Source organism: Pongo abelii, chromosome 11 (genome assembly GCF_028885655.2).
Source record: "Pongo abelii isolate AG06213 chromosome 11, NHGRI_mPonAbe1-v2.0_pri, whole genome shotgun sequence".
In the NCBI taxonomy this organism is placed as follows: Eukaryota; Metazoa; Chordata; class Mammalia; order Primates; family Hominidae; genus Pongo; species Pongo abelii.
The window spans coordinates 118124023-118139538 of record NC_071996.2 but is presented as its reverse complement, the minus strand read 5'-3'; the positions used below and the strand labels follow the sequence as shown (position 1 = coordinate 118139538).

Genomic DNA, 15516 nt, shown 5'->3' with positions numbered 1-15516 from the left:
ATAACTGAGAGGTTTTTTTGTAGCCCAGGAAGTGGGGACAGTCAGCAACTCAGTCATGTAAGTTAGGCATTGAATGTGTGTGGAAGACTAGACATAGGAAAAAGAATGGAGTATTACCTGCTGCAAAGCCAAGTGAATTTAAAAGCATCCTATTGAATATTGGTGGAGGGAAATCTTGAAACCTTACAAGGCAAGGCACAATAGCTAAGAATTAACCATATTGCGGTATGAATTTAAAGTCAATGATACTCTTTATTTGCCATCTTCACTATTTAATTTTAAAATAAACGTGCTTTTGTAGTTCACCAGTGAAGTCTCCCAACCCTATTTTTTCCCATAGAGGCTATGTTCTTTTTGAATTTTCCTGCTGCAATGTTTTTGGGCTCCAAATCTTTATAATTATGGAGGATTTTAATATACAGTGGAAAGTTGTATATCTACTTCAGACTTTCTCTTTTGTTTTGATTTAACTTTAATATTCTGGCAACTTACTGTTCTTTTATGTCTTGCATTTAAATAACAGTATTAAGTCATTTAACCCTTATTTTTTTGCATAAAAAATGTACCTTTTGTGAGCTAAAACAATAAGAAAGAAAATCAGTTCTGTTTTAACCCTAGATCATGAAAAAAAGGTTTATATAATCTTTGTTGTCTTGGAATATTTATAACTGTTCAAAACATCATTGGTAATCTATCTTTCCCACTGCCTTCTGTACATCCCAGTGTGAAGCTAGAACCACAGCTCTTACGGTCACATCAGAACCATTTTGAGTGTGTGCCGAATAATATATGCTTTTTTTTTTTTTTTTTTAATGGATATGTAGGATGTGGTACTTGATCTGCCATTAACAGTTTTCCTTGGAAGGATGTTGAATTCTGAAGTAGAAAATAATTATATGGACCATTGGACCTATTAATTGTCCCACTCCTCTAGGTTAATTTTAAAAAATTAATTGCCAGAGATAATTTATGTTTTATAGCTTTAAAAACCTGTGTTGCTATTTTGAATTACTCTGCTTTATCCTGCCCCATAGCAAGCAAAGTGACTTGAAAAATTAAATCTATGTGTTTGCAGTTTTGTAGTTGTTCATGAAGGATTTCATTCATGAACTCTCTTGGTATCCTGTCATGCGTGATAGATTTAGCATTAGTAAAAATGCCTTTTTGCCTATGTTTTTGCAGTTTGGATGATCTGTACATGCAAGTACAAGTTTAAATTTGCCCATCTCTCCTTTCTCTCTTTTATTAGTGGTGTAATGAGTTCAGATCACCATTGTAGGCAGGTGTCTACCATATTATTACTGAGGGGAAAAGGATATTAAAAGGTTATACTGCATCCTGAATGTGGCCTTTGGGACAAAACTGAAACATTAAACACCACAGTTTAACCCTTTCGTAAGTACTTCCTTTTCCTCATCTTCAGGATCAGAAAGATTCCTAGTTAGGAAAAGGATTTTCAGAGTTATGTAGTTCATACTCTTTGGATTGTGCCATATGGGAAAATGAAAGTCTACTCTTACAATGTTGTTAAGAAGACATAATTCTATACTTTCCCTTAGTAAACTTCCAAATTATCATGAAAAACATGCATAAATTGCATCATAAAATTGGGGAAAATGAAGATAAGAGGTTAATGCACCAGACATAACTTATTTTGTTCCCTTATCTTCATTCTATATCTGTCTTCCAAAAATGCAAATCCAATACAGTAATATAATGGCAGTTACTGAGCTATTCATATACGCTAGGTACTGTTGTAAATGCTTTTGATGTATTCACTTGATTCTGGCAACAATCCTGTAAAATAGGTAGTGTGATTATTTCCATCTTATAAATGAGGAAACAGGCACAGGTGGTTTAAGTAATTCGTGTAAAGTCATAAGATTTTTGAGTGGCAGGGCTGAAATGTAAGTTCAGGCAGTCTTATTCGGTAACCCCAACTCTTAACTACCATGCTACATTGATGCCATCCCTCCTGCTTACAATGATTTAGGAAGCTGTTCAGGGTTTCTTACTGCCCTTGGCAGGAAGTCCAACTCTTTAACACCTCCTCTTTGTTCTTATATAATCTGACCATAGCTTACAGTTCGAGAGCACCTCATATTCCTGTGGTACATTCCCTGTCTTTCTCTCACTCTCCCTTTCCCTCCTTTTTTCCTTTTTTTTTTTTTTTTTTTTTTTTGGTGGTTCTAAAAAGTTCTAAGTGCTGTCTCACTTAAAGTCCTTCACACACTTTTCTGTCTGCTAGGATATTCTTATTCTGTTTGTGTACCCGCTTTTCTTCCTTACCCTTTCAGGTCTGGGGAGCTCTACCAGACTGCAAAACCTTTTCTGTGTGCCTCTCTGCTTTCCTCCCCTGAGTTCTGTGAGGACATTGTTTCTATAGTGCCAAAAGTTGTTGGTACATTTTTTTCAAAGTACTTGCTAAATGGTGACTGTTTTCCAAACTAATTACAAAACAGAGTTTGTGACTTTTCCCCCTACTTGTTTATACAAATATACTCATTCCATGTGTGTTAAATAAATAAATGATTATTGCTACTTCTGATATATGCAATGTATATATCATGCATTATGTATGTTAATACATATATCCATTTTCACATAGTACCTATCAACATCAGTAACAAATCGTCCAGTATTTCATACTGCATTTTAGATAGCAAAAAGCAATGACACGTGAACACCTGGATTGTCTGTTCAAGATTTTAAAATTTAAAATCTCCAGTCGTATCTTTAAAGGTTTTATAAAGCATATTTTCCACATTATGATTTAAAATCATAGATAAAGTAATAGCACAAGAGTACATTAGAGAAAAAAAACTGGTGAAATCTGCCAGTGTACTGTTGTCAAGGAACAGAAAAAAAATTAGAACCTTCGAATTTTTAGGATTCAGTATATGTATTAATCCCTTTTCATACTGCTGTGAAACACCTGAGACTGGGTAATTTATAAGGAAAAGAGGTTTAATTGGCTCATGGCTCCCCAGGCTATACAGGAAGGGCCTCAGGAAACTTACAGTCATGGTGGAAGATGAAGGGGAAGCAGGCACATCTTACGTGGCCAGAGCAGGAGGAAGAGGCGAGGAGGTGCTACAGCCTTTTTATTTATTTATTTATTATAATTTTTTTTATTTCCATAGGTTTTTGGGAACAAATGGTATTTGGTTACACAAGTAAGTTTTTTAGTGGTGATCTGTGAGATTTTGGTGTACCCATCACCCGAGCAGTACACACTGAACCCGATTTGTAGTCTTTTATCCTTCACCACGTTCCCACCTTTTCCCCCTGAGTCCCTGAAGTCTGTTGTGTCATTCTTATGCCTTTGCATCCCCATAGCTTAGCTTCCACTTGTGAATGAGAACATACAACGTTCGGTTTTCCCTCCTGAGTTACGTCACCTAGAATAATAGTTTCCAGTCCCATCCAGGTTGCTGCGAATGCCATTAGTTCATTCCTTTTTATGGCTGAGTGGTATTCTATTGTATATATACACCACAGTTTCTTTATCCACTCGTTGATTGATGGGCATTTGGGTTGGTTCCACATTTTTGCAGTTGCAAATTGTGCTGCTATAAACATGCATGTGCAACGTATCTTTTTCATATCATGACTTCTTTTCCTCTGGGTAGATACCCAGTAGTGGGATTGCTGGATCAAATGGTAGTTCTACTTTTAGTTCTTTAAGGAATCTCCACTTTTTTCCATAGTGGTTGTAAACATTTCCACCAACAGTGTAGAAGTGTTCCCTGTTTACCACATCTATGCGAACATCTGTTATTTTTCTATTTTTTAATTATGCCCATTCTTGCAGGAGTAAGATGGTATCAATATGGTTTTGATTTGCATTTCCCTGGTCATTAGTGCTACACCCTTTTAAACAAGCAGATCTGGTGAGAACTCAATCGCTATCACAAGAACAGCAAGAGGGAAATCCGCCCCCATGATCCAGTCACTTCCCGCCAGGCCCCTCCTTCAGCATTGGGAATTATAATTTGACATGAGATTTGGACGGGGACACAAATCGAAACCATATCAGTATAAGTAAAGTATATTATCTACATATAATCATTTGCAATTCACTGAATTTGAGACTGTCTTTGATAAGGCGTTGAAAGAACTGACTGTCGAAAGTGGTACATGTGAAAGATTTGAATATACTGTCACGTACTAGATGTAAATTCAGCAGTTAAGATCTCGACATTTTCATATATTCCAAAATAGTTTTAAATATTTTGGTGTTGTGTTGACCCATGTCATTTAACTAGTAGACACTTGTGCCTTTCCATTTTCACAGCAACATACACTTTGTGTCTGTAATGTTCGTTGCTTTATACCTGATTTTTTCATTGGTTTTTCATACTGTGTTTGGTTTCTACACATGAGCACACAGTGCCTAGAAGGTTTGATAGAAGGCTTTCTTCCATCAGTTCCATCCATTTCAGTAATCATGTTGCTTATTCCCTACACGGGCCCTTAACGGTTAACCACCATATTCCAGTTTCTAGTCCTGGGCTCAAGGCCATTTAAATCCATCTTCTATTTCACCTCATTACTTGTTTCGGTTTATACTTTATCAGTTTGATACCTGTTTGTTGAATGAACGTTTATCCTCAGTAGGCTTATAGGCAAGGACAGTGTTTTCTAAGTCTTATGTATCCCTCCAAAACACCTCGTTTGAGTAGTAAAACTTTAGGTTAAATCATGCTAGAAAAGAGAGAATTTACTATATTTAAGTGTATTTAGAAAAAGCCATTTTATAAGCTTCCCCTGTAACCCATTCTAATAAATAGCAAATCAAGTTATTGATGTCTATTTTGAGTCCATGATGTAGTAAATCTAAAAAAGAGTCTTCTTCCCTTGTATAGTGATGAAGAATAATGTATTTATCACTGACTTCTCTATTTAGTAGTAAGTCATGTTAATAGTTCCTGAGATACGTTTCAACATAACTTTTCCTGTATGTAGTACCTATTAGTTTTACAATGGGAATAAAATCCACCTCTGTGCATTTTAAATTGATTTTTCACACTAATTCTCTAACTAAAGTGTTAGTCTGTTCAGATATATCAATGGGAAGAAAGCACACATTATTGTGCCCAAATAATAAGATATCTTACACATGCCCCATCTTCTCTTGCTATGGTCTTTGAACGTCCCTCATGTAAACGTACGTCTACTTCCAAATTTTAATGGTTCATGACAAAGCAGAAGCAACATGACTGGATTTAATAGGCTCTGTTTCCCATGATGCAGGTCTGAGGTTAACTGATGATCTTTCCATCTGTAGCACTTGTAATGTGCCATTCAGTTCATTAGCATTACAGGAGGGCTAAGAGTTTAGTGAATTGTGTGTGAGCAGAAGCCATCCATAATCCAAGCAGAGAAACCACATGTTTTAAGACCACATGACATAGTAAGCTTTGTATAGTAAGGATCCTAAATGTAAATCGGAACTCTGGTAGTCACTTTGTAAAATCATCTTACTGGCTTAGACCATGTTTTACAGGTTGATTTTTGGTTTAAATTCCTCCCTAGCTGATGGTGGTACTTTGAGAAGCACTTGAACAGTTATCATGGACTTTTTTCATATATGTGTAAAATAATGATGCTAATGTGATTCAGTTGCTGTGCATTAAAGTGCACTTGATTGGGCTCTTATACTTTATTTTTTTGAGGTGTAAGATTTATGTCTCTGTCAAAAAGTCCTAGTGTATGCGTGGATTTTTTTTTCTCATTTTTTCTTTTTTCATTGAAATAGTATCTCTTGCTCAGGCTGGAGTACCATGGTGCAATCATGGCTACGCAGTTATTTATTTATTTTTTTGGATGGCATATAATGTGGCCATTATATGTTGTTGTTGTTTTGTTTATTCGTTTTTGCACTTGGTGGTTTAAGAACTAGAACATTGGTTCTTCAACTCAGATTTCTATTTTTTGATTGTCATATGTGTAGCATATGTGTGTGAGGAGATTGTGTAGTTGGTATATGAGCATAATAATTTAGAGAATGAATTAGGAAGTATCAAGAATAGTGGATGAGTTTCTTTTAAAATACCCTGAGATTGTCTGCTGTAAATGTATACTGTGACATGTATCACTTTGTTTTAAATTATAAAGCTGAATGCAATCCACTGTATTATATCTTGACTGGAGAAAGACTGTTGCCAGAGGAAGGTTGTTGGACTTGGACATAAAGGGGAGTCAGAATACAAACTTGTCAGTGTTTACCCAGGACTGTCCAAAGAAGAAAGCAACTGGACCTGATAGTCACGAATTGCAGTCATTAGAGAAACATTTGCTGTGGTTCATTTCTTACTCTAATACAGTAGCTTTCTTTTCCCACTCTGCCATCAAAACAGTTTTCACCAAGGTCATTAGTGACCTTGTCTGTGAACTCAGTAGATGCTTATATCCCTCATCTACATGACCTCTCTGCAGCATCAAACAGAATTGGCATTTTTCTACCTTTCACTTCCCCTAATGTTTCTCTCTGTTTCCTTCCAGATCTTTTTCTATACATTTGATACAAGTTACAGAATTAGTATTATACCATGTTTATAACTTCATGTCCCATTTACCGCATTGGATTTCCACATGAACTTCTGTGGCCATTATATGAATATAGCATAATCTTTAAAAAAAACCATAAAAGACTATAAAAGAATTGCTCATTTTGAAAACTTATTGCCATAGTACAGTGTATTTAAATCATATTCTGAAACCATATGTAAGGAAACAGGATAGTAGACAGAAGTCCTTTATTTTTAACAAGTTACTTATAATTGAAAGACTTTAGGCTGGGCAATATTTAGTTTCAGTGAAATTGAACAAGGAGACTGTGACCTTAGTTAAGCCATTGGAACTTGTTCTTCTCTCTTTTTTTTCTTATCTTGAACAGGATCAAACTGGGATCTCTAAAATCTCTTCCAGCGTAACATTCTGTGACTTGTGAATTAGTACATGCTAAGAAGTTTGTATCTCTCTGAGCCGTAATAGTTTGTTCTGCGATGGTTGTGATTATTATAGGTTATTGTATGCATACATGTTTAAATTAATTTTTAAAGTACCCTGTTCACTACATTATTAAACTGTTTGTTATGTGGCATAATTTTCCTTCTAGTAGAACAAAATCCCTGTCCTGTGAATTTATCTAATTTTGTATTGGTTTATAAAGACTATACGGCCTATAATAGCTATAGTAAATGATTTTTATTGGCATTTGAAAGTCTGTCACTCATAGTGATTGGTGATTATGAAGCCATATTTTAATATGAATAAGAATGCAGAATACAGTTGTGAAAAAATTCATAATACTATATTCAATAAAAACAATCCCTATAATCTGATGTCAAACTGAAATTTTACATCATTTCTCCTTTGAGTTCAGCAGCTTTTGATTCTAGATTCTTCTGCCTAATATGAGTTCTGAGTAATTTATTTTAGTTAAAATTATATATTATTAAGGATGTTGAAAAATTGTTCTGCTGGTGTATTCATGTAGTTAAGAGTCGAGTCACACATTTGACTTACTTAAACACATCTGCACTTATTTTACCAGTAACATATTTGGTCTGCGGCCTGTGGATTATACAGACGATGAAAGTATGAAATCGCTATTGCTGCTACCAGAGAAGGATGAATCATCCTCAACTGGCCATTGCTCGGTAGTAAGTATGGATTTAGCTTTGGGTCATTTATATATTTTTTTGAAATTGGTTATGAAAGGAACATAATAGAAAAATTTCCATTTGACAAATTGCTTACATTCACCAAACAATTATTGAGCACTTCCTGAGTATTAGCTACTGTGGATTCAAAGACATAATCACAGTACGACCATCTAGAAATACTTATTGAGCCCGCTTTGTATTTTAGGCAGCATTCATAAAACAATGAATATGACTGGTAGAACTCTTATTCTCAGGAAGGAGCTTACCATCTGGTGAGAGGTAGGAAAGAGACAAACTGTAAATATTGAACTAATATAAATAAAATAATTTCAGACACTTAGACATGAGTGCTTCCAAGATGTTGTAGAGTGTCGTTGGATGGAGGTAGCGGGCTTCTGCAAGGCCGTTGCTTTAGCTAGGGTCACAGAGGGGAGGCTTAAAGCCCTGATTTGAATTGAAACCTGAATGTTGAAGTGAGGAGGCTGCCAGGTGACTATCTGGAGGACACAGTGTATAGGCCCTTCAGTGAATGAGGCTGGTATGTTGGAAGGTTAGAAAGAAGTTTGTTATTGCTGGAGACTAGCGAGCATCTAAACAGGGCTTTCGGATAGATTACATATGAAGTGTGGGAAAAGAATGGAATAAGTATGACCTTAGCAGGGAAGTAGATGGTAATGCCATTTGTTGCCATGGAGAAGGAAATCAATAGTTCTATGTGCCAATTTGATGTCTGTAAAACATCAAATGGAGATATTGAATAGATCATTGGATGAAAGTCTGGAGCTTAGGAGAGAGGTACGAGCTAGAGATAAAGTGGAAAGAATGCCTGTTTCTTGGGAACCCATAGCTTAGCAGGGATTTCAGATGTAAAAACTTTTACTGTACATTGTAATAAATTTATAAAATAAGCTATAAAAATATACAGTAGAATCAGAGTAAGTAGAAACTACAGGAGATGTCAGGAGAAATTTCACAGAAAGGCCAGGTGCAGTGGATCGCACCTATAATCCCAGCACTTTGGGAGGCTGGGGCAGGCGGATCACTTGAGGTCAGGAGTCCGAGACCTGCTTGGTCAACATGGTGAAACCCCATCCCATCTCTATGAAAAATACAAAAATTAGCCAAGTGTGGTGGTACGTGTCTGTAGTCCCAGCTACTAGGGAGACTGAGGCACGATAATTGATTGAACCCGGGAAGTAAAGGTTGCAGTGAGCCGAGATCACGCCACTGCATTCCATCCTGGGTAACAGAACAAGACTGTCTCAAAAAAAAAAAAAAAAAGAAAAAAAAAATATATATATACACACACACACACACACACACACACACGTATGTATATATATACAGAGAATTTCACAGAGAAAGGTGTCCTAAGTCTTTCAGGGTAAACATTTTAGCAGAGTATCTAATAGAATGCTGTTGGCTGCCAGTAACAGAAAACCTTTTCTCAAATGCTTGAAGACAGTTTATTATTTTATATAGAATTAATCCCAATGCAGGATAGCTCTGCATTTGCTTAATTTAGCACTTAGTGGTTGCATCACGGAACCAAATTCTTCGTATCTCTTTACCTTGCCATCCTTAGTTTGGGGGATTTGTCCTCACTAAGTTTCCTTTAGTGGTTGTAGAATGATTGCCACAATTCTAGATATGACAGTGGCCAACTGAAAAAGAGACACTGAAGTCTTTCCCAGAAGCCTTTCCGTGGACTTCCCCTGTGTCTTATTGTCAGAAATTGATTTTGACAGCCTCTCCTGGGGCTGGAGGATAGGGTCAGTCTTTGAAAGGAGGGCTACCTGAACAAAACCGGGCTTCTGTTAGTGTGGAGGAAGTGAGCAATAGATTTTGAGTGTAACAGCCAACATTCCCCACTGCAATCAGATGTACAAAGTGAGAATAGCAGCCCAAATCTAAGGAACAGCTGCTCAGAGACAAGGAGGCATAAAGGACCTCAGGAATTTGAGAAACTATAGCATTTACTGTGAGAGGAGTATGACATGTGTTCAAGAGGGATTCAGGGTAAAGCGCTAGGTTGGGACCAGATTGTAAAAAGCCTTAAATTCCTCGATATGAGTTTAGACTTAATTAGGGCACCTTCAGTGTGTTTATAACTGAAATAGGACTGTCTGCAGGCTAGCTGGGAGTGGGAAGAGACTGAAGGCTGATTGGGAGGCTGCAATAGTGGAGACCAGGTTTGAAATGCTGAGGACTGGAATTATAGATGGTAGTTATGTGGGGATGGAGAGAAGAAGAGGAGTTTTAGAGAGAGCTGGTAGGCTCACCAGATCCTAGTACTGCTCAGATGGGGGAAAGTAACAGAAAGGGAGGAGCTGAGGTTAAGGATCATTCACAAGAGTAGTAGTAGATGCCATTGTTTAAGAGAAGGAGGTAGCCTAAGGTAGCTACAGTTTGATACTCTCATAGATGCTTTCATGAGCTAGTTGCTTTCGTATCTTGAAAATCCTGTGTCTTCTGCTCTACACTTCAGCCTTATAAATCTGTTCCAAACTATAGTTTTGGTAATGAATTGAAAGAGAAGCTAGAAATCAGCAGTTTAATTTTCTCACTTTACAAATGAGAAAAGTGAGGCCTAAAGAGGCTATGATTTGCCCCAGGGTTAACCAGCCATTTAAAAAAAAAAAAAAGGTTGTTTTTTTCTTTATTAATGGACCAGTTAGAACTCACATTTCTTAAAACTTAGGTCGGTACTCAATTCAGTCCCACCGTACTCAGCAACTATAAATTGACTTGTTTTCTTCATTTGTACTTGAAGTCTGACAGAGCATAGCATAACCAAGTTGTCCTTTGCTGATGTTCCTTTTATGTAAAAGCTGGAAAATGATTATTTTAAATGTGTCAAGAATAAAGATATCTTTATGGTATTCTTGGAGTCTGGGGGTGGCAGTGCCTTTCAGAAAAGGAGGGTTTTTATTACATGGAAGAGACCTATACTTTGGGCATGTCATATAGACATGGCCTTTTGAGTATTATTATTTACTGTCTTAATGGTTGGTACTTGGCTAAGGAAAAGATAATATCAAGTCCTTCAGGTTTAAAGGGTAGTTTCTTAATATGCAGTCTTTAAGATGGAACCTCTGGAATGTACCTTCCCCCAGCCACTACCAATCTCTTCTTCACTCACTCTTTTTCAGTCACATGGGCTGCCTTACTGTGTCTTGAGTCCACCAGCCATACTCTCATTTCAGGTGTGCAGCACTACTTGTTTAGTTTTTTTTTTTCCAGGAACTAGATGTTCCCATGGCCAGCTTCCTCACACCCTTCAGACCCAGCTCTAGCATCGTCTTAGCAGAGAGGACTCTGTGCCACTGCATAATAAATAGCAACCTCCCAGTGCTGTCTAACCCCCTTTCCCTGGTGTGTTGTACCATACTATTTCTCATTTGATGTAATGTATTTTTATTTTATTGTGTTGTTTTCCCCTCTCAACTAGAATATAAACTGTGTGAGGGCGGGGGCTGGCTCTTTTGTTTACTATCGTAGCCCTAGCATTGAGAACAGTGTTTGGCAAATACTGAGTGTTCAGTAAGTGTGTGCTGAATGCATGAATGAGCATTAGAGTATTCTTTATGATACATACTTGCCTCTGAAACAAGCACAAGTGCTTGGTAGCTTCATCTGGAACATTTTAAATCAGTGATGTCCAGTGAGCTGCTTCCCTAAAGGAAGGGGTTTGAATTTCTCTACTTCCTCTTTAGAATTTTTGTGTTTCAAGTAAAATTTAGTGGCTGTTGGAAAACTGCTTTAAGTTTGAGAAGCAACCTCTAATCTTTTAAAAATTTAAAAAGCTCTTTATCATTCATTCATTTTGAGACTTCTCTGTTCGTGATTCATTTTAAGCAGCATGTTTATCTTTTTAATTTTTTTCTAGATTTTTAACCCCATTTTTGATGAACTTAAGAAAAACTAATAATTTTATCTAAGAAAAAGTACCCTATTTAATTATTCCTTTGAATTTAATGCTAATGAACATAGTATCTAATCTCTATAAAATCGGGGTATTAAACCTGTGGGGTGTTTTTTGTACCTCTTTTGAGCCTTATGGGTCAGAGACCTATGCTTATTCAAGTGAAATCCCCAGCCCCCATGCGACCTCACCCCAAATCAAACATGTGGCTTTGTCCACTGTTTGCTTTATGTTTTATTATAGCACTCTTTAACTGTGAGAAATTAGTGCCAGTTTCTATTTTTTATGCAAATTTTTAAAAGTATGATAGGAAAATACTTGATCCACTTTGGTGCTTTCCTTGGGTTGGTAGAAATATTATCATATGCTATATTTAGAAATGATATCTTTTTCACTCTTGTGTTTTATGCAGAGAACTAATGTAGCTGAAGTGGAGTTGTATAAATTGAGAATTAATGTGTTCTATTTAGAGCTATTTTTATGGTATTTATGTAACTTAAGAATTTTTGAAATACCGTAGTGTTTTTAAATATTATCAAAGAGTAATTGAACAATCCATAAAGTACACTGAATTATTTATTTTCATGTGAGGAGTGTTTATAGTGTTTAGGTTAGATGTGGTTACATCATCTTACAATTTAGTGACTGGGAAAGATGAGCTGAACTTTTAAGTGTTGAATTCTGTCAAACACTTTTATGGAAATATATATATATATGGACATACATTGTTACATTGTTTCCTTGAGTCTTTCACTTCTCAGCTTTAATGCTGTCCTTAATGCTGTCCTTTAATGCTGTCCTTCTCCTTATTTTTGTCTTCTGTGAATTCTAAGTCTAGATTTTAAAGTGAGACTATTAGTTTTTGTTAGAGCACTTCTTTCTTATTCGTGAGCTGCATGGACTTCTTACTATTTATGGATCTGATCTCCTAAGTTTTGAATTAACTTGTCTGTTTTTATCTTTTCTTAGTTTTGAGGGGTTATTATTTTGATGATAATTTGTTTTCTATCTTTGAGGTCAGCACTGTTCTAGAAGCCTTGGCATTCTTTGATTTTTTCAGATAATCTCAGTTTAAACTAAACAGACCAAGTTTGAATTTAACTCTATTGGGACAAGTTAGTGGAGGTGGAATAGGGAATTGCTGATTCTAAGTGGATATTTTAGGTTACTTGGGAAAAGAAAAAGACTTACTGGTGACAGAATGAAGTAAAACCCTAGAGAGACCCAATTTAAAATTGAAGAAATGAGATGCCCTGGGTATAGAGAGCTATCACAACTGACATTTTCTTGAAGGAAAAATAAAGAGAAAAAAATTGTTTAAAAGGTTCTGGGTATAGATTCAATGGAAATTATTGAAAAATTATTAGAGTAAACTAAGTAATGAAATTCAAGCTTATATCAAGTAACAGTCTGTTTAATGTCTTTGTCTAGTCGTCTAATGTTTTTAACACTGTGGCATCTCCTTTTATGTTAACAGATGAACACTGGGCAGCGTAGGGATGGACCTCTTGTACTTATAGGCAGTGGGCTCTCTTCAGAACAACAGAAAATGCTCAGTGAGCTTGCAGCAATTCTTAAGGCTAAAAAATGTGCTGAGTTTGACAGTACAGGTGAGGATTTTGAATTTTGGGGGGGGGGTAGAAAAAATGTTAAATAGATGATCATTTTGGAGAACTACCTCTGATAATTTACATATGTTTTAACCATTGGGAAATGGCTGTATACTTTGCATTTTGTAATAAATCTAAATTTTTTTTCTGTAATAAACTACTTATAGACAACGTAGTTAGGAAATGTAAAGTTTAAAGGTTTGCATATATTTTAGGACAAGACAGTATTTCAGAAGAGCAAATTTGTGACTTTTGCTAATGACAAATAAATTGTTGTGCAGTGTAATGTCATAATCCCTTAGCTGTAATTTGAAAATAAAATAAAAATTTGTGTTTGCCAATATGGCTTTAAGATATATGGTTTATGATCTGATTTTTCAGATTGATGGCCAGGTTAGAGAACTAGATACTAAACAGAAGTAGTTACACTTAAGTGTAAAAATTGTTGCCTTTGAAGATTCAGATATAAGCTTACAAAATACAGATTAGTTATAAAAAGCAGGCCAAAGAAATACTTTGGCTTATATCTTTCTTTTTCTTACTGCTTTTTTTGTATTTTAGTAACTCACGTTGTTGTTCCTGGGGATGCAGTTCAAAGTACCTTGAAGTGTATGCTTGGGATTCTCAATGGATGCTGGATTCTAAAATTTGAATGTAAGTGTTGGATTTGAGAAATTAAGAAATGAATTAGACTAGTTTCGTTTTTCATGGTTATTAATGCCTGTGATTAAGGAACTTGATGTTAATTTTCTTACCTCTGGTTAGTCACTGCATTTTGAAAAAGCTTCTGGCCGGGCGCAGTGGCTCAAGCCTGTAATCCTAGCACTTTGGGAGGCCCAGGCGGGCGGATCACAAAGCCAGGAGATCGAGATCATCCTGGCTAACATGGTGAAACCCCGTCTCTACTAAAAATGCAAAAAAAATTAGCCGGGCGTGGTGGGGCGCCTGTAGTCCCAGCTACTCGGGAGGCTGAGGCAGGAGAATGGCGTGAACCCAGGAGGTGGAGCTTGCAGTGAGCCGAGATCGCGCCACTGCACTCCAGCCTGGGTGACAGAGCGAGACTCCATCTCAAAAAAAAAAAGAAAAAGCTTCTCATATTTATGGTGTCATTTAGATGTCCTTAGTAAATGTATACACATATGTTCTGGTTTTAAAGTCTTTTTTCCTACAATACCAACTATTTCAATGAAAAGTAAATGGAGTACATAGTACTCTTTTAAGCCTAAGCAATTCATGTTACTATTAAATGATATATTGAATTTAATAATACGTGTTTTAAATATACTGCATGACATGTCTGTGAAATGAAAGCAGTTTATTGCTTTTCCTTTATGATTACCTGCATAACACCCTTTTGGTCTTAGTTAATTTAATCCAGTATTTTTAGGAAGCTGTTGGGAAATTGACTGCCTTGTACTACTTTAGTTGAAGTCACTATACCTGCTATCTCGACCTCCACTGAAAATGTATTCCTGTTCCCGTCTTCTTGCTGATAGTCAACCCACCACCACCTTCAGAGCTGCCTGTCACCTTCCCTGCTGTCACTCATTTACATTTCTACTTGGATTCCCTTGGGACTTAAAATGAAAAGAAAGCTCATACACGATTATTTTCTACTTCTTAATAGTTAACATATCTGCTTTTGATACTATGGCTAACATAGAACAGTGGATTGACCTTTTTTTATTAATTGTTTACAAAGGATTAGTAGTTACGAAAGATTAGTGGTTACAGAGGAGGAATGTGGGGAGCAATACAGTTGAGTGTCTTGTTGTTAGTGGTGGTCATGTAACACAAGACTACCTGAGATAAAATTATACAAACAAGTGCATTTATAACTGGTGAAATCAGGCCAGGCATGGTAGCTCATGCCTGTAATCTTAGCACTTTGGGCGACCGAGGCAGGCAGACCAGCCAGGCCAACATGGCGAACCCCCTTCTCTGCTAAAAATAGAAAAATCAGCCAGGCATGGTGGCACATGCCTGTAATCCCAGCCACTTGGGAGGCTAAGGCAGGAGAATCACTTGACCCCGGGAGGTGGAGGTTGCAGTGAGCCGAGATGGTGCCACTGCACTCCAGCCTGGGCAACAGAGTGAAACTCCATTTCAAATAAAAATAAAAATAAATAGTGAAATCTGAATAAGCTCTATGGATCGTATTGAAGTCAATTTGTTGGTACTACGTTATAGCGGTGTGAGATGTTAACATTGGACACTGAAGGAAAAGTACGTGGGACGTCTCTGTACATTCCTTTGAAACTTCCTGTGACTATAATTATTTTTAAATAAGATGTTGAAAAAGAACAGT

At 36.5% G+C, this 15516-nt stretch overlaps 1 protein-coding gene across 3 annotated transcripts in view; it reads left to right on the top strand.

Annotated features, from left to right (window-relative positions):
- BARD1 (BRCA1 associated RING domain 1) overlaps positions 1-15516 on the top strand; it is an 87289-nt gene that overhangs the window by 54952 nt on the left and 16821 nt on the right. For all 3 annotated transcript variants that reach the window (XM_009238068.4, XM_009238071.4, XM_024243577.3), the window contains 3 exons: positions 7562-7670; positions 13076-13208; positions 13770-13862. In XM_009238068.4, the coding sequence (XP_009236343.2) occupies positions 7562-7670; positions 13076-13208; positions 13770-13862 (335 nt within the window). The remainder of the gene's footprint in view (positions 1-7561; positions 7671-13075; positions 13209-13769; positions 13863-15516) is intronic.